At 40.9% G+C, this 25486-nt stretch overlaps 1 protein-coding gene across 2 annotated transcripts in view; it reads left to right on the top strand.

Annotated features, from left to right (window-relative positions):
• The window catches only part of KIF13B (kinesin family member 13B), a 187670-nt gene that overhangs the window by 116917 nt on the left and 45267 nt on the right, over positions 1-25486 (top strand). For both annotated transcript variants that reach the window (XM_030879140.2, XM_030879138.2), the window contains exons 22-35: positions 648-818; positions 2080-2237; positions 3543-3675; positions 7996-8142; positions 8743-8772; positions 10411-10510; positions 11099-11225; positions 11993-12048; positions 13628-13752; positions 15009-15185; positions 17604-17696; positions 21956-22108; positions 22856-22933; positions 24097-24150. In XM_030879140.2, coding sequence (XP_030735000.2) covers positions 648-818; positions 2080-2237; positions 3543-3675; positions 7996-8142; positions 8743-8772; positions 10411-10510; positions 11099-11225; positions 11993-12048; positions 13628-13752; positions 15009-15185; positions 17604-17696; positions 21956-22108; positions 22856-22933; positions 24097-24150 — 1602 coding nt within the window. The remainder of the gene's footprint in view (positions 1-647; positions 819-2079; positions 2238-3542; positions 3676-7995; positions 8143-8742; positions 8773-10410; positions 10511-11098; positions 11226-11992; positions 12049-13627; positions 13753-15008; positions 15186-17603; positions 17697-21955; positions 22109-22855; positions 22934-24096; positions 24151-25486) is intronic.

Genomic DNA, 25486 nt, shown 5'->3' with positions numbered 1-25486 from the left:
CCTCCCTGAATCTGCACGGAGAAGGCATCGTACACATCGCTGCAGAGAATGGTCAGCGGTCACCATCTTTTGTCTCCTCCGTTCACCCCTCCAGATCTTCAGAGTATACATTCCTGATGCTTTTAAAGTTTTCCAAAAACGCTCTAGTAGCAAGTAACATTCCAATTGAGAACCTTGTTCTTTATTATACATTAAAATATCAAATTTTTTTTGCCCTTTTCTGAATATTTACTGCTTACTGGTATGCACACTGTTTTCATTCTTCATTCATCATTCTTAACAATCTTGTGTCCTTGGGCCGTATTATCCATAGTTGGCCGAGTTTGTATGATTGAATGGTGCTGATGTTTGAGAACTTTCTTCTTCCGAAGATGATGATGATATAAAAAACTAGAATTTTAAATGTTCTTCATCAGCCTGTAAATGCTTTAAAATGTCCACTTGTATATCCTCAAGGTTACTGATACCTGTGTCAACCTCTCACTAAATATGACATTTCACAGATGCAAAAATACAGCCCAGGTTGAATGAGATTTGGTCAACGTAAACCGACTGTTAGTGACACAGTCAGGACTAGAGCCTGTGTCTCTGACTCAAAGTACTTCTTGGAACTTTCTGAGTTAAAAACAGTCTTCCTTTTCCTTCAGGTTAAAATACTTCAAGCCACCGGCTTGCCACAGCATCTGTCCCACTTTGTATTCTGCAAATACAACTTCTGGGATCAACAGGAGCCGGTAATTGTTGCACCCGAGGTGGATACCTCATCCTCTCCTGTCAGCAAGGAACCTCAGTGCATGGTTGTCTTTGATCAGTGCAATGTAAGTGTGTTTTCCAGACTGGGGCAGCATTTAATTACTCAGGTCAAAACAAAAAACAACCCATATTTTGTTGAGTAATTTGGTACCAGTCTGTGTCTTGGATCAGGTTCTTAGAGTGGGGTTGGAGTCAAAGACTAAAGTGCCGTCAACACACTGTATGTACATGTTAACTTATACAACGTTATATGTCAATTATATCTCTGTAAGCCTGGGGGAAAAGCAGAACTATAGTGTCAGTGCATGTAGCTCCTCCAGCATCAAAAGTTAACTGTTGTGTGACTACATGTACATATGTCTACTCTTCTCCAAAAGGAATCCATGTTTTGTATGAGTTACTGGAGAAACTGTCATCTGGGAAGGTTAGGAAACTAGTGTTTTAGAGAAAGTGAAGATAGGGAGACAACAACTAGCATTGTGGAGCCCCTAATGTTCTGTTCAGCACTTTGTGATTCTTTCATTTGCTCTTTCCCACAGTTGTATTTGATGACAGTGCTTTTTTTAGCTGAAGAAGTCGGTTCAGAGGTCATTTGCCCATGGCTAGTAACTAGCAGAGCCGGGACTGTCAGATTCTAAATTCTCTTTTTCTACTTTATCTCACTTGAGCCATCTCATTTTTTTTTTTTTTTCCGAGAGAGAGGTCTCTTTCTAATCTGTTTAAAACAGAAATACTTTTGTTGTGCTAAAGATCGAGAGAGAGAGAGATTCTATGACTTTTTAAAATAAACTTTTTTAGAGCTTAATCCTAATTATTGCAAGAGGCTGTTTTACATCTATCGTACAAAGATGGACAGATAGGAGAATTTTTTTAAAATAGGTGATTATTTGCACTGATGATCAGTATTTATTTCCTTTCTCTCTTATTATTGGAGATAGTTAACTTCCTAAAAACTGGAAAAAATTGTTTTTCCAACACACTGCTGCCTTACTGGATGTAATAACTTTTATATCAAGACGTAGATCATTGTTGTCATTCTTAATATAATTATTTATACTTTCAAAAATAGCTCCCAAAATATTGCTAACAAAATAGAATACAGTGCTGGTCTTTCACAATAGATTTTCAAGGTGAAAAGTTTTTTAAAAATCAGAGTTAAGAACCTCGGGCCATCTGAGCATTCATTATGGGTGTTGGATGATAGTTTTGTCCTATGGCTAAAACATTCTATTTCTCTTCTCCATGATGAAGTGAGGATATGTCAGGTGTAAGTAATTGTAAGGTCACTAGAAGGTGTTTTCTTCTTCTGTACTTACTTCCTTTCAGGAATTTTCTGTTGGCATCACTGAAGACTTTATCGAGCACCTTTCAGAAGGGGCTTTGGCAATTGAAGTCTATGGCCATAAGATGAATGATCCTCGGAAAAACCCAACCCTGTGGGATTTGGGGATTATCCAAGCGAAAACACGCAGTCTTCGGGACAGGTGAATTTTAGATATCCATCTGATTCCATTTATAATTTTAAAAAATTGCTAGAGATTAATATTGCCATTTATAAAGGTTACCCCTTCCTGAGCATTACCAGTATTCCAGTAATAGCTGGTGTTGTGTCCACGGTGTTAACAGCGCAGTTAAACTTCCTTGGAGGAGTGAACTTTGAAGAGTGATGGGAAAAAGTTAAGAAATAGGTAGTTAGGAATGAAGTGTGAAATGAATTTTTGGAGAATAGGTTGCTTATCATTATGAAATACCTCTAATTAATCATCTGTAGAGAAAATAGATCAAGATATACTCTGGAATTCAGGTTTACATGGTTTTTTTTTTTTTTAAATAAATTTATCTTTGGCTGTGTCGGGTCTTCGTTACTGCGTGCCGGCTTTCTCTAGTTGTGGTGAGCGGGGGCTACTGTTCGTTGCGGTGCGCGGGCTTCTCATTGCGGTGGCCTCTTTTGTTGTGGAGCACTGGCTCAGCACGCAGGCTTCAGTAGTTGTGGCACTCAGGCTCAGTAGTTGTGGCTCGTGGGCTCTAGAGCACAGGCTCAGTAGTTGTGGCACACGGGCTTAGTTGCTCCGCAGCATGTGGGATCCTCCTGGACCAGGGCTCGAACCCGTGTCCCCTGCATTGGCAGGTGGACTCTTAACCACTGCACCACCAGGGAAGTCCCTTACTTATTCTATCTTTAGCTCAAAGTTCTTTTCAAGTAGCATTAATCATGGAAGGAGGAAGGCTTACTTGTTGACCAGGATTTTAAACAGAAGAGTTAAAAGGAAAAGACTGAAAGAGCATATATTTGTACTGCATCTAATTATAGATGAGAAGCAGATTTTCTTCTTTTTTTTGTATTTAGAAAGTTTTACCAAATACTAAATTAGACATTGGGATTTTTTTTTTTGATTCTCTTATTGACCTCAGCAGAGATACTTGTCCAGTCACCAAAGCATACAGCACTACCTTTGCTGTATGAAAAGATAATCACTGCAACTTACTTCTGTACTTCTGATAACAATGTTTAAATTTTTGAATAACCACTTTGAAATAGATTTGTAATTATCATACCTTTTTGAATGAAATAAAGGCATCATTTTTAGTTCTGATGTTGTTTGTTGAACTTTGCTTTTAATTACATTTGCCAGTATGTATTTGTGTATTACTCACTGAACTACAGATAATTCTACTGAGTTATTCTGTTTGGAGGTTATTTTCATCATTAATTCTCATGTGTAGGATCCTAAGCTGCCTGTATTGAAATAGAAATGTATGATTTTCCAAGAACTTCAACTATTTCCTAGATGGAGCGAAGTCACCAGGAAAGTGGAATTCTGGGTTCAAATCTTGGAACAGAATGAGAATGGTGAATACTGCCCTGTAGAGGTAATTCCTGCAAAGGACGTGCCAACAGGTGGAATCTTCCAACTCCGGCAGGTAATGAAATTTTTAATGTTAACATTGAATTCTTTGGTGTTGTAAAGGTTAATATTGGATTCCTTTTAGCAGAAACATCAGGGATAATGAAATCTAGATTGGCCAAGACCACTTATTAAAGTTTTCTCTCCCTTCACGTGTATTTTCTTTCATTTTCAAAAATAAAGCTGTTTACAGTATTTAAAACCAGCTTCTGTGAAGTTTAAGTAAGAAAAAGATAAGCTTTGGGGACTCCCCTAGTGGCACAGTGGATAAGGCTTGCGCTCCCAGTGCACAGGGGTTCCGGGTTCAATCCCTGGTCAAGGGAACTAGATCCCACATGCATGCCGCAACTAAGGAGCCAGCAAGCTGCAACTAAGGAGCCAGCAAGCCACAACAAGGAGCCCACGTGCTGCAACTAAGGAGCCCACCTGCTGCAACTAAGACCCAGTGCGACCAAATAAATAAATATTTTTTTTAAAAAAAGAAAAAGATAAGCTTTATAGTGACTTAGAATTGAACTGTAGGAAACAAAACAAACGTATCAAGGAGCATTAGAACATTTATAAAGACAAGGAGAGGCTGTGTGACATGGCAGAAAGAACAAGCACTTCAGAGTCTAACATTCTGGGGTTTGGTTCTGGCTGTCCCATGGCCTAGCTGTATATCCGTGAGCAAGTTCAGTCACCTCCCGGAACCTTTCCTCAGGTGTAAAGTGGAGCGGGGTGATAACACCAACTTTGTAGGGTTATTATGAGGATTAGAAATACTGTATATGGGGCTTCCCTGGTGGCGCAGTGGTTGAGAGTCCACCTGCCGATGCAGGGGACACAGGTTCGTGCCCCGGTCTGGGAGAATCCCACATGCCGTGGAGTGGCTGGGCCCGTGAGCCATGGCATCTGAGCCTGCGCGTCTGGAGCCCCCGCTCTGCAACGGGAGAGGCCACAACAGTGAGAGGCCTGCGTACCGCAAAAAAAAAAAAAAAAAAAGAAATACTATATGGAGCCCAGTGCTTGATACATGGGAGATGAGAAGTGTTTTTCCCTCTGATGCCCACCAGTTCTCTGCTTCTCTGCAGGCACCAACTGGGTGTCTTGTAATTCAGTTCAGTTTGGACCCTAACTACCCAGAGCGAGCATCACACTCCACAGGTTTAAGGGCCCAGACTTACACAGGACTGCCCTCACTTCAGATACCAGCTGCAAGTATCAGGGCCCCAGGTCACCCACATTTCTGTCCTACTTGGCTACAGTTGAGGGTTCCCGCAACTCTCAGGTTTCATAGTTTGCTGGAATGACTCACAAAACTCAGGAAAGCCCTTTGCTTACTGTTACCAGTTTACTGTAAAAGATACAACTCAGGAACAGCCAAGCGGAAGAGCTGCATGGGGTAAGGTGTGGAGGAAGATTGAGGAGCTGCTGTGTGCCCTTCGCTGCGCCAGCTTCCCAGCACCTGACGTGTTCACCAGCCAGGAAGCTCTAACCCCATCGTTAGTAGGTTTTTACGTAGGCGTGGTGGATGACAGCACTGGCCTTTGGTGATTAACCCCATCTCCAGCCCCTTTTTTCTCACTCCCTGAGGTTTTGGCGTAGGGCTGAAAGTTCCAACCTTCTGATCAAGGCTTGGTTTTCCTGGCGACCAGCCCCAATCCTGAAGCCACCTAGGGATCTGCCTAAGTGACCAAATGAAAAGTCACATGGTTAAAAGACGCACCTATCACCTTTATCATTAAGGAAATTTCAAGAGTTTTGGGAGCTCTGTGCCAGGAACTGAGGACAAAGACCAAATATCTTTTCTATCTTACTTAACACGTTAGGTAAATAGGACACGTTAAGTAAATGCAGCTAGGTAGATGTGAATACCTGCCAGAAACCAATACAGCAGAGACACGTGTGGGACTTGTCACTTAACCCCAGACAGATGTGATCTGTAGTATCTGTGCTGCAAATTAAAGATGAGAGTATCTTAATAGAATTTACATGTAAGACTTAGAAATACTCGTTTGCTATTCTTTACATGAAGTCAACGTTTAGTAGAATATTATTGCCTGTGATAGTTTCCATACTTTAAAACAGTAGTAAAATATTAGAATGGCTCAAGAAAATGAATGTTGAAATCATTCAAAGCAAAATATGAGAAAAGGTTAAAGGAAAAAGTTTGCTTATAAGTTTCTGAATGTCTTAGGAGGAGGAAAATGATAAGCACTTGTTCTCTGACCCTAGCAAATGAATTTTAGCAAATCCATTCATGTATAGACAAGGCACTAAAAGCAAAAGGAAATTAGTTTAAAATATAGTGTGAGATATATACATAAAATAGGATTCATAAGGGTGTGAAGAACATCTTTTCCTGAACATCTGTTAAAACTATATATATCCTCTTTGGATGCCTTAGAAATTCTTCATCTCCCGGAAGGCAAGACCAGATAATTTTCTGTGGTTTAGTATAAATTGAATATTTAAGTGTTTTTCACACTTCTGGCAACCTTTACTAAAAGTGTTCAAAGATATCTCGGGTATATCAGGAAAGGCTTTTTTGAAGGATGTGCGTCTTGACCTGGGTGGTGAAAGAATCATGTTGGAAGGGTTCTTCATATATAAATGGCAGGAATAAAGATAGAGGGTGGAATTAGGTAAGTTTGGGTAGAAAGTATCAGTAACTTGTAGGAAGAGCTAGAAGCAGTAACCGAAGAGATTATAGAGGCTTGGGGCAGCTAGTTCATGGAGGGCCTTGCATGGTAGACTTATTAGAATTCAAAATTGGAACCTATTGTTCTCCAACAGGAAAGTAGCAGAGGAGAACTGATTAGATTAACTGCATGCATTTGCTAGTTTTGTAGTTAAAAAATAGTCAAATATCGGCAGTTACAAGAAGTTCACTAATAGTTTATGTATTGGTAAAGCTGTTCAAAGCTTTTCTGTGAAGCATTAAGCCATTCCTGGATCTTTTCCCTCCATTTTTCTCTCTCTTTATCCTGTATCCTCCCCCAAAGTATAGGTACTTCACGCTTCACGTTTGGGCGCACATTCCGAATAGGTCACTTCCTGTCTCAGGCAAAGTGAAAACCAAAGGTAGCTAATTGAAATGACTAAACTATTTCAGACAATTAAAATATTTTCTGAGTTACTCTTTGCACAAAATATCTGATGCATAGTCCTCGGAAAATATTAAAGACATCTGCAACCCATCTCTTTAAATCTAGCTTGATAGAATCAATCATTGCCTAAGCTGATTTTCCTGATGATACAAAGCTCTTGGGAATTAAAATCCAATAGAAGAGGGGAAGGGTAATTGACTTGAAATTACATGTTGAGATTCTGTTTTTCAAATTCTATTTTACATTCCTAGAATTTATAAACCAACTTTGAAGTCAGTGATTGGGGATACTGAGAATTTTCTTTTAAAAATTACTTCATTGTAAATATTCAAAGTCACATAGTGTTTATTGTGAAAACATACTTAAAGAAGGAACAGTTTCTTTCTGATCAATTCTTCATTTTGCAACTTGGCTTAAAATTATTTTATTTTGGGATGAGAGCAGTGAATTCAGGATAGTATAATCATTCTTATTATTCTGATTGCTTATTTTTTAAAGTGGATCATACTATATATACTGGCTTTGGTAATCTGCTTTTGTAAAAGAAGTCTAGTTAACATCTGTCACTGTACTCTTTAACTTATATATCATGTATGTTTTTCTATAGCAATATTTTAATGACCATGTAAATATTTCATTAATATACTATAGTTTAAGCAGTTATCAATGCTGTACATTTAATTTGCTTCTAATTTCTTGTTATTCTTAACATTGCTGTAAGATTCTTTATGTACATATATGATTACTTAAAACAGATTCCTAGAAAGTTGAATTGCTGGGTCAAGGGATTCTTATTTTTTAAGGCAAATTGCCCTGCAGAAAGCTTTACCGATTTATATTCCCACCAACAGTGTATGTTATTGCCTTTTTTGTAAACTTTGGGCAATATTGTAAATTGCCTTTTTAAAAGATAGTTGGTAGCTTAGTAAGTGAAAATAAAGGTGTTTCATGCTTATTTTAATGTGCTTATTAGTAAGTGGAACATTTTATATTGTCTAGCCTTTTGCATTTCCTTTGTTAGATTGTTTTAAAGTGTTTTTTTGTTGGAAAAAATATCTAAGCCATGTATTTGTTCCTGATTAGTTTTTGAATTTGTAATTTACTACTAAACATGTAAGATACGGTGAGATAGCATCTCTAAAGATAAATGCTTTTCTCATCATCAGCCTGTAGGGGTCTCTCTAAACCAAATTTTTGGGAATCAAACCGATTTTGAGAAACTCTTAAAATTGTCTGTGATACAGGGGCAGTCCCGGCGAGTCCAAGTGGAAGTGAAGTCTGTGCAGGAGTCTGGGACTTTACCGCTGATGGAAGAATGTATATTGTCTGTTGGCATTGGATGTGTAAAAGTCAGGGCGCCGAGATCGGCCAAGACGCATGAAACCATCCATGTAAGTCTCTGTTGACAGACCCAACCAGACAAGAGAGTCTTTTGGAACCTGTCAGAAAACTGCCTTCCACAAACAATTCTTTCAGTATTTTATTTTCTTGGATATCTTTTTTTCTTTTCTTTTCTTTCTTTTTTTTTTTTTTTTTAACTGTATTGCATTTGCGTGGAACCACTGCACCAGCTTGTTGGTTTTCCCTGGTACACGGCAAAGTGAGGGTTAAAACATCTCAGCCTCCAGGAGTTCCTCAGTGCCTGATTTCCGCCCCCCCCACCCCTCTGCAGAAACCCCCTGCTGGCTCATAAAGACTATTTGCCAGCAGGTGTTTGATTTCCCCTGGGGAGTGGGACTATAAACCCAGCAGGGGGAGAGTATTGTACTAGCTCCCTGAAAAGGTCAAATGAGGTTCTTCACTTTCCTATGAGAAGCTCAAGGTTTCACTCCAACTACCGAGAGTGAGGGTGAGCGTGGGTGGGAGATGAAAAAGCGTATTCGTTAAAGTAGAAAATATAAAGTATGGGAAAAGATTCAAACTTCTTTAGCGTAGTCTGATTCTTGGATAAATGATTGTTTCGGCTCTGCATAATATATTTTTTCTCTTAGGAGGAAGAGGAGGACATGGACAGTTACCAGGTAATGAAGCACGGGTTATCCTAGTCAAATAAGCTCGATTAAAGTACTAAATTACACATTCCTGAGTCTTGCCATGCTGTTACTTAGTAACTACACAATTAGTTTTGATTCAGATATTGCTTTGTCTGAAGTTAAAACAGAAGGGAACAATCATTTGTGACTGTTATCCTTTTCCAAACCTGGAGCTGCCCATCCAGGCCCCTGCAGATCCATTCTTCAGGTCCTCTTCCTTGCACTTGCTCTCTCCTTTTTCCCTGGAAGAGCTGTTGCAGACTTGGCTTCAGTCAAGCCACGCCCCTTAGGTATTTCCCATACTTTAAGCCAGGTCTCCTTTCCCTACTTCCTGGAGTCATACAGGTTTTGTTTTGTTTTTCCCCCCACCCCCCTTTCCCTAATCTCCTGCAAGATTTTGTTTACGTCTGATAAATTTTATTTTGTGAGTCTGGTTAGTCATCGTTTAGCACTGTCAGAGCTCTTCGGATCCTGATTATGTCAGCCAGTGCAGTCACCCTCCTGGTTTGGCTTCATTCTAATTGGATAAAAATGTCTGCTTTCCTATAAGTTGCTGATAAAAGTATTGAGGGTTAAATACAGAGTCCTGTGGCACAACCATAGGGAATTCTTTTAAGCTGACGTTATTCCATTAATCACTATTCTTTGGATGTGATATTTCAGTCTTCTATAATTTCTTCCAAGTAGATCCATTGCACATTTCTCCTTCTTGTCCACAAGAATGTCATGAGCTATTTGGTTAAGTGCCTTAGTGAAATCCAGATACTCCCAATATGCTCAGCATTCCACTGATCTACCCAGTCACGTAACGTTATTACAGAAGGAAATGAGGTAAGATGGGAGCACAGTCAGGTGTTGACTGGTAGAGTTGTTAGTCTGTTGGTAACATCCCGTCTGCCACCCCCACCCCCCACCAAAAAAAAAGAAACCCAACAGAAACTAGGGAGAGAAGCATTTACATGATTTGTAGATGCTGGTGAAACATGTTGAAGGCTGTAGTTAAGAAATCTGAAGAGTTCTTCTGATGGTTCTAAGGGATACAAATTTGAGGATTATCGAGTAGTATTTGTGATTTTTATCCAGCAAAGAGACCTTGTAGAAGATATTAGCTGCATGAGTGCTTGGAGTTCTACCCTTTGAGCCAATAGAAATAAAACTGGTTCTGGGGCTTCCCTGGTGGCGCAGTGGTTGGGGGTCCGCCTGCCGATGCGGGGGATGCGGGTTCGTGCCCCGGTCCGGGAGGATCCCGCATGCCGCGGAGCGGCTGGGTCCGTGGGCCATGGCCGCTGAGCCTGTGCGTCTGGAGCCTGTGCTCTGCATCGGGAGAGGCCACAGCAGTGAGAGGCCTGCGTGCCGCAAAAAAAATAAAATAAAAAAAGGGAAAAACTGGTTCTGGATTATCAGAGTGCCCTTTCAGAAATGGTGTTACTCTAGTACAGTAATGCTTTAATTTCTGAAAGTTTCTATTCTGAATAATGGTTGGATTCAACTAGTAGTGGTAATAAAAATGTTAGGGTATAATACTTTACATTTTTGAAGCATATTAGAGTAAGGTAAGATAGAGTATCGGTTTCAGATATATTGTCTTGATGTTATATTTACTGTAATCCCCTTGTTTGCTTCTAGGATCGGGATTTAGAGAGACTACGTAGAAAATGGCTAAATGTGTTAACAAAGCGTCAGGAGTACTTAGATCAACAACTGCAAAAGCTTGTCAGTAAACATGGTATGAAAAGCAACTTCTAATATTCCCCCCCACCCCAAATCAGTGTGCTGTTAATTCCCATTTGCAGTTACATGAAATAAAAGTAGACGAACACATCAGTAGTGGGAATGGCGAGAACATAGGAATGGTGCTTATTTGTGTCACATCCTTTCCAAAGGACAGTTATCCACTTGTAAGGATGTCTTTGCATAGGTCTCCCTTCCCCCCCAACAAAGAGGAAATAGAGTATGTGCAGTAAACATTGTTGCTCAAAAATAACTAAAGGAGGATGCTCACATTTCTTCATTTCTGGTCCAGAGGCACGTGAGCCCTCTGACTCTTGAAGAGATCATCCCTGTGCTGTTCCACCGCAGGCCTTCCATGAACTGCAGACGGCGTCTCTGTGAGAGCACACCAGCCTCGCTAGCTTATAGTTAGTTTTTTATCGTGAGCTTTTTGTCACGAATTAGGGAAGTAATAAGTTGCTAGTGAACCCTCCTCAACCAATACATGGAATATGGGAACATCCTGTGGATCACGTAGGACAAAGCGTAAACAGCAGGCAAGAAGTGGGACCCCTGTATTTGATCCTCATTCTTGATGTTCTAGATAAAACAGAGGATGATGCTGACCGTGAAGCTCAACTACTAGAGATGAGGTTGACTCTGACTGAGGAGAGGAACGCAGTCATGGTCCCCTCAGCCGGCAGTGGGATCCCAGGGGCCCCGGCAGAATGGTATGGGTGCTGCCCTGTGTCTTCTGAAGTTCTCTGTGCTCACGGAGCTGCCCACTTTCTCTATGAGTGTTGCCTCTGCTTTGATTAATGGATGACTTACCATAGCGTGTGGGGAAAAAAGTTGTTTTAATTAGAGGAGGTGTTAAATTATTTTCATGAGTTGGAATAACTGTGACCTAAAACTGTTTTATTAAGTAATATTGTTTTTGGCCCAACTAATTAAGATTTCTGAGAATCTAAATCAATATTTAGTACCATTGCACTTAGCATTTAAAAAAATAGTTAATATGTTAATTACTTGGGTCATTCCCTTAAAAGACTATTCAGTCATAATAAAATTGCATCACCAGGTGTTTTTGATTTTGGTACTAGATTAACTGAACTGTCAGCAAATGTTCTCTGCCACTTTATAGAAATTAAAAATAGTAAATTAAGCCACATGGGGCCCTTAGGTATATAACTTTATAAGAAAGTACATTTAAAGAAGGGAGCTTCAACTTCAGTGATGAACAGGTATATGTGTTTTCTAAGACTAAGTTCTGATATCAGAGCGTATGATAATTATACATGGAAGCACCAGAGAAAAGAAGCAGCAGTGGCAGTTAAGTCTTTGTGGCATCTCTGATGTGAAAGTATAGCTAACCCAGTACCCAGAATTATCATTAGTTGACCTGTAATTGCTCTGCATGTATGAAGGCTGAGTCGTGAAGCACATGCCGCTGAGAAAGGCTGCTTTATTTGAGATGCTGTTGTTCGTTATGTTTTAGGACGCCGGTTCCTGGGATGGAAACACACATTCCCGTTATATTCCTTGACTTAAATGGTAAGTTAAGAGGTGCCGCCTTCCGAAGGCAACTCTGACAAATTAGTGTCCAAGTAACACTTAGATTCTAACGAGGTACGCAGTTAGGCAATTCTGTAAGCCTAAGGTTTGGGTCTGTTTTATGTGTGCCAAAGGACTCTAATCCTTGACAAAGAATGAATTTCCTGTAAGAATAGTATTTTTTTTTAACAGTGATAGGTATGTCTCATCGTGATGTGTTCTCACATTTCATTCTACAACCCATACTGCTTTGTGTGCTTTGTTCTCCCATCAGTTTAGGATGGCAGTAATGTTTTCCACACTTAAGATATTTTCTTCTTTAATTCTCAGGAGGACTCCTCTCCAGAAAGGACTAATAACTAGTGATGCTTATGTAGCATGTTGCTTTTATCTGGTGTCTTCTTAGCATTACCTAATGAATTTCTCACTTTATCTGTGAGTTCTTGTGCCATTCATCACTGTGTTGCCTATTTTTTTTTTTTAAATAACTGTCATTTTTTTCCCCCTCATGTAAAATATTTTGGATGTGGCTACATTTTACAAATATTCTGTCTGAGGAGGGAAATAAAAATGAAAAGGTAGATTAAAGAGCTAAAAATAAGTTTGAAAGTCAGCATTTAAATTCCAAAGACATCTGCAGAAGAACTGTGTATTAAAATGAGCCATCCTAAATAGACAAGCTTGGATGTCCTCAGTGGTTTTCTTCTGCCCTGAAAGTATGTTACAGCATCTCAGGTATCTAGCATCCTGTGCTGCTTGGCTTACTTGGACCTGTGAGAGTTTTTCATATCCACACGGAGTCAGAGAAGAGCACTTAGCCACTGGCACCGTACATCCACCTGTCGGGGTTTTAATGTATTGCCATAGCACTCTATCCTTCCTTGTTCTCTTGAGCCTTGGAGACTGAGGGCGACTCTGTCTTGTTCTTACCTGAGGTTCCTAGATAGGTGAGGGGTGTGTGTGTGTAGGAGGGTTAGAAAGTGGAAGAGAATAAGCTTCAAGAAGACCTATTAGTATGGATATTCCAAGATAGGAGCAGCACCCTGTTCAACCTATGCCCGTTCTTGGTCCACACAAGCCCACGTACTAGAAGAAATACTTTCGACGTTTACTTGCAAGCTTAAGATGCATAGGGAGTTGGGAGGGCCAGGCTTGGAAATGAACAACCAAAGGGCCACAGGGCAGCCCTTCAGTTTCTTAACTGTGGGATGATTGGAATCACTCTCACTCTCATTTCTTCAGTGCACTAAAAGACAGGGAATTGGGGTTCTAATCCTGTCATTAACATTTATGGGCTGACCTGGTGTAACCTCTTGGGTTTCTTGGCTTCGGTTGCCTTCCATGTAAAATAAGGCACGGAGGTAGGAGATTGGATTTAGATAATTTCTTGAGGTGTTTTCCATCTCTAAGATCCGTGAACTGTTTAATGGTCATCATCTGTGTGATGTAAGATTTCAGAGCCAAACAGCAAATGAAATTTGAGGCAGGAGAATTCTGCTACTAAGCACATTGAAATTTAGCTGGTAGGGGTTATCCTTTAAAATGATCTCCATATTGAATGGAACTTCTCTGCTTTTAGCTGATGATTTCAGCTCTCAGGATAATCTTGATGACCCAGAAGCTGGTGGATGGGATGCTACCCTGACTGGAGAAGAAGAGGACGAGTTCTTTGAACTGCAGATTGTCAAACAGCATGATGGAGAGGTAAATAAAGCATAACTCGGGAAGACTGGATGAAAAGTAGTTTCTTTAACCTTTCCATGAGCCTTTGAAAACAATCAGCAAGGTAATCATTCCAGTGCTTACATTTCTCAAGAACTATAAATGAAAACCTTTCAATATGATTTCCAGAAAGAAGGGAACCACTTCCAGAAGGAGTAGACCAATCAGATCACATCCATTCACTGTTTTACTTCTTTTCCTGGTGAAGGATCTTTGTTAGTAATTCATAGTTCAGGTCAGCAGTGGTCTACTCTCTGGGGAAATGCTCCTGAAGTACATAGAGGTAAAATGGCACAGTGTTTGGGACTGACTTCGAAATGCTTTAGTGAAGACTTCTTAATAAGGGAGGAAAAGAATAGATGAAGCCACATGATAATGTTTGAATCTGAGTGATGGGTATACACTGGGGGCTTATTTTCTAATTTTGAGCATATTGGAAAAATTATAAAATATATTAAGGAAGGAAAGCCGACGTGATACTCTGAAGGACACATCATCACATAGTGAGTGGTATTCTGAAGATGCAAAACCTGAACTGCGGTGCATTCTGTAAAACAGTGGACCTGCACCCGTCTTTAATAAGTCAGTGCCGTGAGTGACAAAGAAAGCCTGGGGAACCAGCCTAGATGAAAGTAGACTAAAAGAACAGGCCAGCTAAATGCAGTTTGTGATCCTGGGTCAGAACAGTTGAAACATTTGAATATGGACTCTGTATTATATAGTAGTATTGTATTGATGTTAAATTCCTGAATATGATAATTGTCCTGTGGTTAAGTTACAGGATGTCCTTGCTCTTAGAAGATACTTGCTGAAGTATTTAGAGATGCAGAGTTACCTGTCTATAACTTACTCTAAAGTGGTTCAGTAAAAAAACCCAAAAAACAACAGCAATACTGTGTGTGTTTGTGTGAGAGAGAGGGAAAAGGGCAAAATGTTAACAGGTGGTGAATCTACCTGAAAGAAATACAGGAGTTCATTGTACTCAATTTGCAACTTTTATGTTTGAGTATTTTTCAAAATAAATAAATTTTAGCTGTCGGCCAGGAACAGCCTGCTCTGTACTCCCTCGAGTCGGTGCCTGAGGCCACATCCTGGGATTCCCATGGTCTCCCAGGGCAGTTCTCTTAGCAGAGCTGCACTCATTGAGTGGCCTGCTCCACTTCAGCCCAAGCCAAGATGTTTCCTTGTGGGGTTTTGTGTTTTAGGAGGAGGGGGTGACTGTTCTGTCTTCTCTGCAGGTGAAAGCGGAAGCCTCCTGGGACTCCGCAGTGCACAACTGCCCTCAGCTGAGTAAAGGCACGCCCGCGGATGAGCGAGTGTTTCTCATCGTGCGGGTGACGGTCCAGCTCAGCCATCCGGCCGACATGCAGCTGGTATTACGCAAGCGCATTTGTGTCAGTGTTCACGGCCGGCAGGTGAGTCATTGATCCTAGTTGAAGAAATGACTGGGTCAGACACGAGGGCGGGGCTGTGGAAGGATTGCTCTGGCCTCCTGTCCCCCCAGGCTCTGTGAAGCTCTGAGCTTTTCTCTTTCAGTTGACTATTGCTGTCCTATAACCGTGCTTGCTTCAATCCCGGAACCCGTCAGCCTGACTTCCTCCTAGACGACCCTGAATTGTTACCCTGAATCTTTGTTACTGCAGAGGCACAGCTCACAGCCCTTCCTTTGGGTGCCATAGGGCCCTGTCAAGGCGAAGCTCACTGTTTTTGTCTTTGACTCTTCATCTGGGTCCTACAAGATGAGAATGTTCACCACAGATGAGCTGTTGTTTGTGCTGTTCACCATTTCGTTTCCCGTGCCTTTCTTTTCTTTCAGTCCTCTCTGCTGGTTCATTGATTGTGTATTTGGAGAGAGTACTCTGTCAAGCTTTGGGGTAAAAAGATGAATAAGAAATAATCTGCATCCTTAAAGAGCCAATGTCCACTGGCCTGTGAGTGTATAAGCAGACGACTCTCCTCTACTGTGGTAGCGCAGCTCAGAGGGTGAGAGTGCAGTCAGGGAAGGCTTCAAAGAGGAGGGGGCATGTGAGCTGCTCCGTTGCAGGCAGGGGTGGTTGGCAGGCAGAGGAGTCGCTGGCTATTTCACCGAGAGGAGGAAATATCCGTGCAGAGGTGGTGAGGAAGGAAAGGGCGTGGCAGCTTGGGGACCGTTAGAAGCAGAGTGTGACGGGGTGTGCTGCAGAGGCCATGGCTGTGGGCATCAACACAGTTGCAGCTAGGTTATGAAGGACCTTGTGCCGTATGAACCAGTTTAGTAGAAAACTTCTAGATAAGAATATAAAGAATTTCTGCTGTTGGTTCTGCAATGATACTATTTGGGAGGTTGGTTCTAGGGGTTCTTCTCAATACACTGGCTAAAACCAGGACAGATGAAAATAAATCTTTTCATTTAGAAGAGTACAGTCACGGTTGACAGAGTCCTGGATGTAATCTCCACCCCTAAAAATTAATCTTTAGTTCTAAATGTCACACTGATATCAATCTTTGAATGAAGACCGGCAGTGATGCTGTTAAAATTGCAGCTCTTTAGCTTGGCGATCGAGCATCAGTACATACAGGTCATGGCGTAGCTGTAGATGTATGTATATGCCGTGTCTCCCATTCACTCTTTTCTTGGTCTCTCTTTTCTCAGAAGTCTATTTTTAAATAAATGTATTTTATTTATTGATTTTTGGCTGCATTGGGTCTTCATTGCACATGCAGGCTTTCTCTAGTTGCAGTGAGCGGGGGCTACTCTTGGTTGCTGTGTGTGGGCTTCTCGTTGTGATGGCTTCTCCTGTTGTGGAGCACGGGCTGTAGGCGCACGGGCTTCAGTAGTTGTGGCACGTGGGCTCAGTAGTTGTGGCTCGCGGGCTCTAGGGTGCAGGCTCAGTCGTTGTGGCGCATGGGCTTAGATGCTCCACAGCATGTGGGATCTTCCCAGACCAGGGCTTGAACCATGTCCCTTGCATTGGTAAGCAGATTCCTAACCATTGTGCCACCTTATAAGTCTGGAGTCAAGAGTGAAGGGATGAAATAAATGCATTCTAAGAGGATAAAATCTTTTAAAAAGTTAACTAAAGATCACTGAATTATTATTAAGTTTGTGAAAATATGTACTTCTGAGACCAAACAGTTTTTTTCCTATTCTGTTTGGGGTCTTTTACCTATTTCCTACTTGGCTTTTGCATGAGGGAAAAAGGTTCAGTGTCAGTTTAATATTCTCTCTCATTCTTATCTTTATTCACCAATTATATTCTGCCCTCATCCGTGCTCTCTTTAACCTCTACAGGATGTTCAGTCTTAGCAACATCTTCAAATGAGTCATCTATGCATTAATTCAACAGTTCAATTCTTAACCGTGCAAAGAGCACAGTCAGCATAAACAATGACCATGCACTCTTAAATCATTCTTCATAATGATCCTGCTTTGGTCAAGAATTAATGCCTGGACTTGTCAATATTCATAGTGCAAAAAAGGATAAGGGTCACCAGCCCTTCCTTACATCTTCGTTAGAAGGTCATTTTATCTTGTAGAAGTCAACAGTCTTATTTCTGTAGCCTTTCAGCAGAGTTGAACCAGATGCCTAGTGTGGTTCCAGAGTTTAGGGTTTGTACTTTTCATATATTCGGTATGGGACCTGTCACGTGGCAGGCATCATATAAATTGGTTTGGGGCACTAAGACAAAGTTGAGGAACTTATATGTAGTGATTTGGATTCTGACTTACATTGGAAGTATGTTCTTTTCCTTTTTGGTTAGAGTGAATGTGGTGTCGTTTATGCTGTCTCTTTGTTAATGAAAACTCAGTTTTTGAGGTGGGAAACCATGTCTTCTATTTTGTTTTTCTCTAGGGTTTTGCTCAGAGTCTCCTAAAAAAGATGTCACATCGAAGTTCTATTCCAGGCTGTGGAGTGACCTTTGAAATTGTCTCCAATATTCCAGAGGTGAAGGATCATATGAAATTTGAATATACTAAAAATAAACATGTAGAAAGAGCAAACTCCCTGAAAAGTCACCTATGCAAGAAATGTGTGTTAAATGAAAATGTATATTTAGGAAAATGTTATAGATTTGTAGAGGAATTTCCTAATCTTCACTTGATTCAGAGTAAAATGTACTTGTGTGGCTTTAAAGGTTTTGGTTTTAGTATTTTGTTAAAGAAGAATCTTTTGAAAAGCAAATCAACACCTTTTTACCCACAGAAGAGGGTATAACCCTTGAAGGAAGGCAACACAGCATAACATAGAGTTTCAGGGTTTCATTTTGGAATGAAACAGAAATCTTGTTTCTGTCACCTCTTAGTGACGTGAACTTGGGTAAGTTACTTTGAGCCTAAATTTTTTCTTTTATCAAATTGGGTTAGTGATACCTTCTGTACAGGGTTTTTTTTTAAGGATTAAATGAGACAATATACACAAATTGTGTACATGCTAAACAATAAATTGTAATTGCTATTATTATTATAGTTACTATTATTATTTTTCTTTCTGAGCTAATTCAGATATGCACAGGAATCAAACAGCTAGAGCTGAAAATACCCCTGACAGGAGCTTGCTGGAGGATGTAGTTTATATGTGCTTCCTAGTACTTAATTCCTGATTTAGACAGATTTGTGCACTTGGTTATTGACATAGCTAGTAACAAGGCCTTCCTTACAGGAGTAGGAGAAGTGAGGGGTCTAAGAAAAGGACCCAACAAAAAAGACAAGAGTGGCTCCTTCTGCCACATTGACTATCCAAAATCGGGGAGTGAGTGGGGAGGTCCAGGCTGTGCTGCCCTTGGGGGTGGAAAATGGGAATGGGACCCTGGGGCGAGCACTCCCTCCTAAGCACACCATCCATGGTGCCTTCATTCTCTTGATTCAAGGGCTCAGTGCTTGTTGATTGATTCTGTTGATTATTTGAACAATAGATGGACAATATATATTTTAAGACAGATCAGGTTTTGGAAGAGTGAAAAGATTGCACAGTACTTAGGCTTTGTTTTAGAGTACTTATATCACAGAACACTCTTCCTCTCAAATAATGTCAAATAGTGACTAATTCTTGCCTGGACCTTCAAAGTATTAGGCTTACATAGCACATATTAACTGTTTATTTAATTTGGAGCCTGCTGACCATTTAAAAATTGAGCCCCTTTTTGAGTTAGACAAGCTGCAAAATCTTGGATCTGGAATATATTACTCTTTGTATACTTATATGTGGGGTTAGAGATTTACTGTTTATTCTCTGTATCTGAGTGTTTGCTCTTTTTTCCAGTTGTTTCAGATCTTAACTCTATAAAACGGTTTGAATGCAGTTGAGAAACAGTGACACTTGCAGTGAACTATCTTCAGTTTTTCCTTTTCTCCCATCATCTTTCTTCTCTTCTCTCCTCATTTGTAGTTTTTTTTTTTTTTTTTTTTTGCTGTGTTGGGTCTTCATTGCTGCGTGTGGGCTTTCTCTAGTTGCGGCGAGCGGGGGCTACTCTTCATTGCAGTGCGCTGGCTTCTCATTGCGGTGGCTTCTCTGTTGTGGAGCATGGGCTCTAGGTGTGCAGGCTTCAGTAGTTGCGGCACGCGGGCTCAGTAGTTGTGGTGCATGGGCTTAGATGCTCTGCGGCACGTGGGATCTTCCTGAACCAGGGCTCGAACCCGTGTCCCCTGCATTGGCAGGTGGATTCTTAACCACTGCACCACCAGGGAAGTCCCCCATTTGTAGTTTTCTTATCTTCTTTAACAGTGCTTTTATTCTTCAGGTGATACGGTTTTTCAAAGGGCAGAAATGTGGGGAAATCAGCGGAAAGATAAACACATAGCCTCACGTGATGGGGCTACCTATTAATAATTAGCTAAATGTCTTAAGTTGGGAAGTGTTAGGGTCACATTATCAAATCCTGATGATAAAGACAAAGGAAAAGTGAGACTTAAAGCTTATAGTGTAAGGACTACACTAGTTTATTTTTTATTTCAAAATAAAATAGAAAGCTTCTTAAAAGCTAGAATTCATCATGAAAAAGCCTGGAAAAGTTCTTTGTGTTCCATATTACAGAAGCTTTGAGGGCTTGGTAGCAAAAAGAAGTAGTCATAGACCAGAGAGCAACAAGAGATGGTTTCACCTTCCTTCCTTTTTTTTTTTTTAAAGCAGCTAGAATGCTTTCATTGCTAATGGGAGTGTAAAATGATACCACCACTGGCAGCTGATCATAAAGTTAAATAGACACCTACCCCGTGACCCAGTAATTCTACTTCTAGGTCCTTACCCAAGAGAAGTGAAAGCATATATCCATAAAGATCTGCCCAGGAATATACAAAGCAGCTTAATTCAAAATAACCTAAAACTGGAAACAACCCAAACATCCATCAACAGACGAATGGATACATAAATTGTGGCATCTCCATACTGTGGAGTATTACTCAGCCATACAAAGAAATGAACTGTGTGAACGAATCTCTAAATCACTATGCTAAGTGAAAAGCCAGGCGCCAAAGGGTGTCGTTCCATTTATGTGAACTTCTAAAACAGGTGAACTAATCTGTGGTGAAAGAAACGACCTTGCCTTGGGGGAAGGGTAGGGGTCGAACTTTCTGAGGAAATGGAAATGTTTTATTTCTTGTGTGGATAACATGGATATATAATATATACATTTCTTTAAAACTCAGGTATCCTCTTTCTTAGAAAATCAGGATATTCAGTGGTTAAAAGAATACTCTATCAGGAGTCAGGAGACCTAATTCTAGTCTTGCTTCTTTTGCTAATTATGCGACCTGACCTTCCTCTTTCCTCATTTGTAAAATGAGGATGATTCCGGGGCCCAAACGAATTACTGTAGGAGACAAAAGTTTTGTGAACTTAAGCTGTCTTCTGAATTTTTCCATATTTTATCCATTCTAAGGCTTATGTAAATTTTTTTACATAAATTCATTTATTTTATTTATTTATTTTTGGCTGCCTTGGGTCTTCGTTGCTGCACGCAGGCTTTCTCTAGTTGCGGTGAGCAGGGGCTACTCTTGGTTGCAGTGTGCGGGCTGCTTGTTGTGGTGGCTTCTCTTGTTGTGGAGCACGGGCTCTAGGCGCACGGGCTTCAGTAGTTATGGCACGTGGGCTCAGTAGTTGTGGCTCGCGGGCTCTAGATCGCAGACTCAGTAGTTGTGGTGCACGGGCTTAGTTGCTCTGCGGCATGTGGGATCTTCCTGGACCAGGGCTCGAACCGGTGTCCCCTGCGTTGGCAGGCAGGTTCTTAACCACTGTGCCACCAGGGAAGCCCGTAAGGCTTATGTAAATTTAAAAGAATATTTTTGAAGTTAGAATGTGTCTTATAATTGATGATATCTTAAAGTTAATTGGCAGAGTTTTTTTCCCTCCTTAGTGGTATATGTCTTTTCTTAAAGTCGATGGTATCTTAAGATGCAGTGGCATGCGGATATATATTTTGTAGTCTTTGACGTTACTATAACAAATTCACCAGTAAAAAAAAGTATCTCATTTTTCCTGAGAAGAGTACTTTGTTATGAGCCATATGAGCTTGAGATACCTGACTACATTAACAAAGTCCCTCCCTGACTTGCAAACATCCCATTTATATGCCTGGACCAGTTATGTCCAGGGAGCTGGGTGAGTGAGAATTTGCTTAGTTACTTCTCTTCTCGGTCAGCTTCCAGCCTTCGGCCTCTGCCACTGCAGAGTTGTGGATTGAGACCACACTTGGAATATGTAGTCTGGGAGGCGGCTTAGCAAAAGGGTTGGAACCCAGCCCTTCTTTCCATTCTTAGCCTCCATACCTGTGTCTGTCTCCTGCAGGAGTTGTTTGGATCCCAGACGTATCCAGCTGGTACCCCAGCTCCTCAGTCCTCCCTCTGGCCCCCCAAGATATGTTCAGGAAGTACTATTGTGGTTAGATTTCCAGCTAGCCCACCAAATCCTTTCTAACCAGGAATGTCTTTGTTTGCAATGGAAATGTAGGAGAGAACAGTTTTGTTGAAAATGTGCTGTGTTTCAGCTGCTCTGTGTTTAACCAGCCTTCAAGTGAACCGAACCACCATTTATACCATGATTTCCGTGGGAAAATGCATTTTGAGTTCCAAAAGCTGACTTTAAAATGGAATTTGGAATACATCCCATTTGTTCGTTCAGTACTCTTGTGTGTATTTGTATAATCAGGAAGCTTTTGTAACATTTTCTTCTGCAAGGTACTTAATTTTAATATACAATTTTCCATTCTCCAGGATGCCCAGGGAGTAGAGGAACGAGAAGCATTAGCAAGAATGGCAGCTAATGTTGAAAACACGGCTTCTGCTGACTCGGAGGCATATATTGAGAAATACCTCAGGAGCGTGCTGGCAGTGGAGAACCTTCTCACGTTAGATCGACTTCGCCAGGTCAGCCGACAGAGCTGGTGGCCATGGTGCCAGCCCAGCCTGACTCTGGGTTTGACTTTCCACAAGTCACATTATTGTTACATCTAAACGTTTGAAGCCTCTAAGTGGAGCATATTAATTTAGATTAAACTTGCTGGGTAAGTCTTTGAAGATACAGGCGCTACTGGAAAGTTACTTTTTGCAAGACCCTAAATGGTATCTAGTGGCCATTTGGAAGTAGTGGAAGAGAATATGTAACTCTTGGTGGCTAAGTATCTTAGAAATTCCTTGATACTGGGTCATAATGTCACAGAAGGTAGAGTGCTGTGCCCTTCTTTGCCTCCACAGCCTCGGAGTGGATCTCTAGAAGGGAAAACAGAAGTGCCAGCCGTAAACCTAAGCCTCAGAGAAACCCTGAGCTCCATTTTATGTGACAGTGTTGAGACTTTTTTTTTAACCAAAAATACGAATGAAAAATAAAAGAGAATGGTCTGCTTTTAACAGTCTTTCTCTTGGGACTGACTTCTGGCCAGCTTCAAGGGGGCCGTCAGTAGATACAGAAAAGAATGATCCAGGTAACCTGTCCGCTGTTGAATTAACTTTGAGTATTCCACAGTGATGGCAATTGAGTCATTCTGTCGTGTGAAGTAACAGCCGTCCTTTAAAGAACTAGGAATGTGTCCATAGCTCAGCCTGCTTTAAGATACTGTTACTTTGGAAGTGTGTCTCTCATGTGTATTTTTCGTCTGTATTTTCTCTGACTGACAGGAAGTTGCAGTGAAGGAACAGTTGACAGGAAAAGGGAAGCTGAATAGGAGGAGTATTAGCTCTCCAAATGTGAACAGAGTGAGTACCTGGAACCCCATTCTGTGCTCTGCTTTCGCTCCTCTTTCCTTGGATAACTCCTTCCCATCCTTTGAATCTCATCTTGGATATCATTTCCTTCTATGAACTGATTTAAGTGTCCCCATTCTCTACCCTGAAGCATCGGTGCACCCCTCTGTCACTGCCCTTCCTGATTTTACAGGGAAAGTTCCCATATGAGTCCCTCTATAATGTTTCTCCTTTATCTTCATGTCGCCAGTGCCTGGCACACTGACTCTGTTAGGTGAGTGCTTGTTGTACTAAAGCAAAACTAGCCGAGTGCCTAGGGAAACTGTTTGAATTTTCTAGGCCAAACTGAATGACTTATAAATTGAGGAGAAGTCTGGACTAGGTTTATAAACTGTGATTTATCTCTACTTTCCTTACTTTTGATAAAGATATGAATATGAGAGATAGTACACCTTTGTCTGAACTTGTTACCCAGAAAAACCATGGTACAAGCATTGAAATAAAGAGCAGCTGACCCTTAGCCTTGGTGTTGGAGAGGACCCAGTGAGAGGCAGGACGGGTCTCAGGCTGGAGGGCCCATGTGGCCCCGCGAGACTGAGTGACGTCACTGATGATCTCAGACAGAAAGATTGGGAACATTCTCAGGCAGTAAAAAATACCACTTTAACTCAGCGTAAATATCTTCTCATTCCTTCAGAAAATGATCTACTAAAATGCACTGGTATGTGCAGAGATTTGGTATTTAGAATCCTATGGTTTAAAATAAATAGTTTGCGTGTATACATTTGCTACAATACCCAGAGAAAGGAGTCGTCCGATTAGGACAGGGTAGGGTAACCAGTAACCTGGTATCCTTTAAATAGAAGGGGATAAACAAATGAAGCGTCTCTTACTCGGGCCCAGCCAGCTGTTGCCTCAGTGTACACTGGATATCTGATGTTATACAAACCTCCCATCTTAAAAAATGTTAATTCAATTTTTTTAAAAAAAACTGCACCTGACAGTGTCCCAAAGACCACTAGTCTAGTTTGTAACTTTGGTCTTGCCAGCCTGTCTGATACCATCCAACTTCAACATTCTGTTGATTCGGTTTTCAAAGTCTTGTATTTCCAGGACCATAGATCTATGTACTTTTGCACATGAAGGACTAATCCCCCTCTTTATTTCTTGTTTAGCTGTCTGGCAGCCGACAGGATCTCATTCCATCCTACAGTCTAGGTAGCAACAAGGTGAGTGTTTGTAACTATTTTCTATCAGCCTTAACCCGTTTCCCATTCCAGCTTTCCTCTTCTCAAATATCACACGCTAGTTTTGCGTGCCAAATTTTCTCCCAGTTTTCTATACTGTGTGAAATTTATTGGAGAGCGTTGAGTTCATTTCTTTTTATCTGCCAGTTAAAATAATGTTACCGAGACCTTATTATTACTCTACTTTCTAAGGGTTAAAAAACAATTTAGTTGCTTAAGTTCTTCTGTTGAAAATATTCTTCCTGTTTGTGTCAGAAAAGGAACTTCATGTCAGATTTTTAATAGTAAAATATTGATGAAATGATTGAAAATATGTGAGGAATAAGATCATGTCTAAAAGTTAATATTATTTGTTAGAAGAAAGAAAAATAAGCAAACAGAAATTTTGTTAGCTGGAATGTATTTACTTGCTTGTTAATATAGCTTTCCCCAATATAACAGAGTTTTAAGCATAGACAATTCATTTTCATGTACTTAAAGGGCTCACACTTGAAATTGTAACTGGATGTCACATGACACAGTTTTGTGCCTGCCGTTTTTTGAGGGACCTCGTTAGATGTTGGTGCTGCCAGCTGCAGGCAGTGTTTTCTGTGTCGATATCTTCACCCTTGAGGAGGCCAAAAGTGTCATATGAAATGGTCTGACATGAGGAAGTTGTGTCACAGTAAAAGAAGATACAGATAAAAGAAGATTGGCTATTTAATCATTATCAAAGCTGAGTGGTATTCATTACACTATTCTTACACTATTCTTTCTATTCTTGTTAAATATTCTACAATCTGTCTTTGTATAGGTTTGAAATTTTCCTTATAAAAACTTAAGAAAGGGCTTCCCTGGTGGCGCAGTGGTTGAGAGTCCGCCTGCCGATGCAGGGGACACGGGTTCGTGCCCCGGTCCGGGAAGATCCCACATGCCGCGGAGTGGCTGGGCCCATGAGCCATGGCCGCTGAGCCTGCGCGTCCGGAGCCTGTGCTCTGCAACGGGAGAGGCCACGGCAGTGAGAGGCCCGCGTACCGCAAAAAGGAGGGGAAAAAAAAAAAAAATAAGGAAAAGGCAATGAAGTTGATGAACGATTAGACTCATTTTTAAGATCTAGGTTACTAGGAGTTTACCTGAAGTAATACATAGATATGTATCTATGTATATGTATCCTGTTATTTCAGGAAAAGTACCAGTAATCTAAATCTTAAAAATATATATCTCAGTGTTTATAGGCAAATAACTTGCTCTCCAGCTCATCAGTTCACTGACCACCTACCATGCGTCTGAAAGTGTGCTAAGGTTTAGTACTCCTTGATACGGGTCCACTGACAGGTGT

Source organism: Globicephala melas, chromosome 6 (assembly GCF_963455315.2).
Source record: "Globicephala melas chromosome 6, mGloMel1.2, whole genome shotgun sequence".
In the NCBI taxonomy this organism is placed as follows: Eukaryota; Metazoa; Chordata; class Mammalia; order Artiodactyla; family Delphinidae; genus Globicephala; species Globicephala melas.
This window is presented reverse-complemented; position numbering and strand designations above follow the sequence as displayed.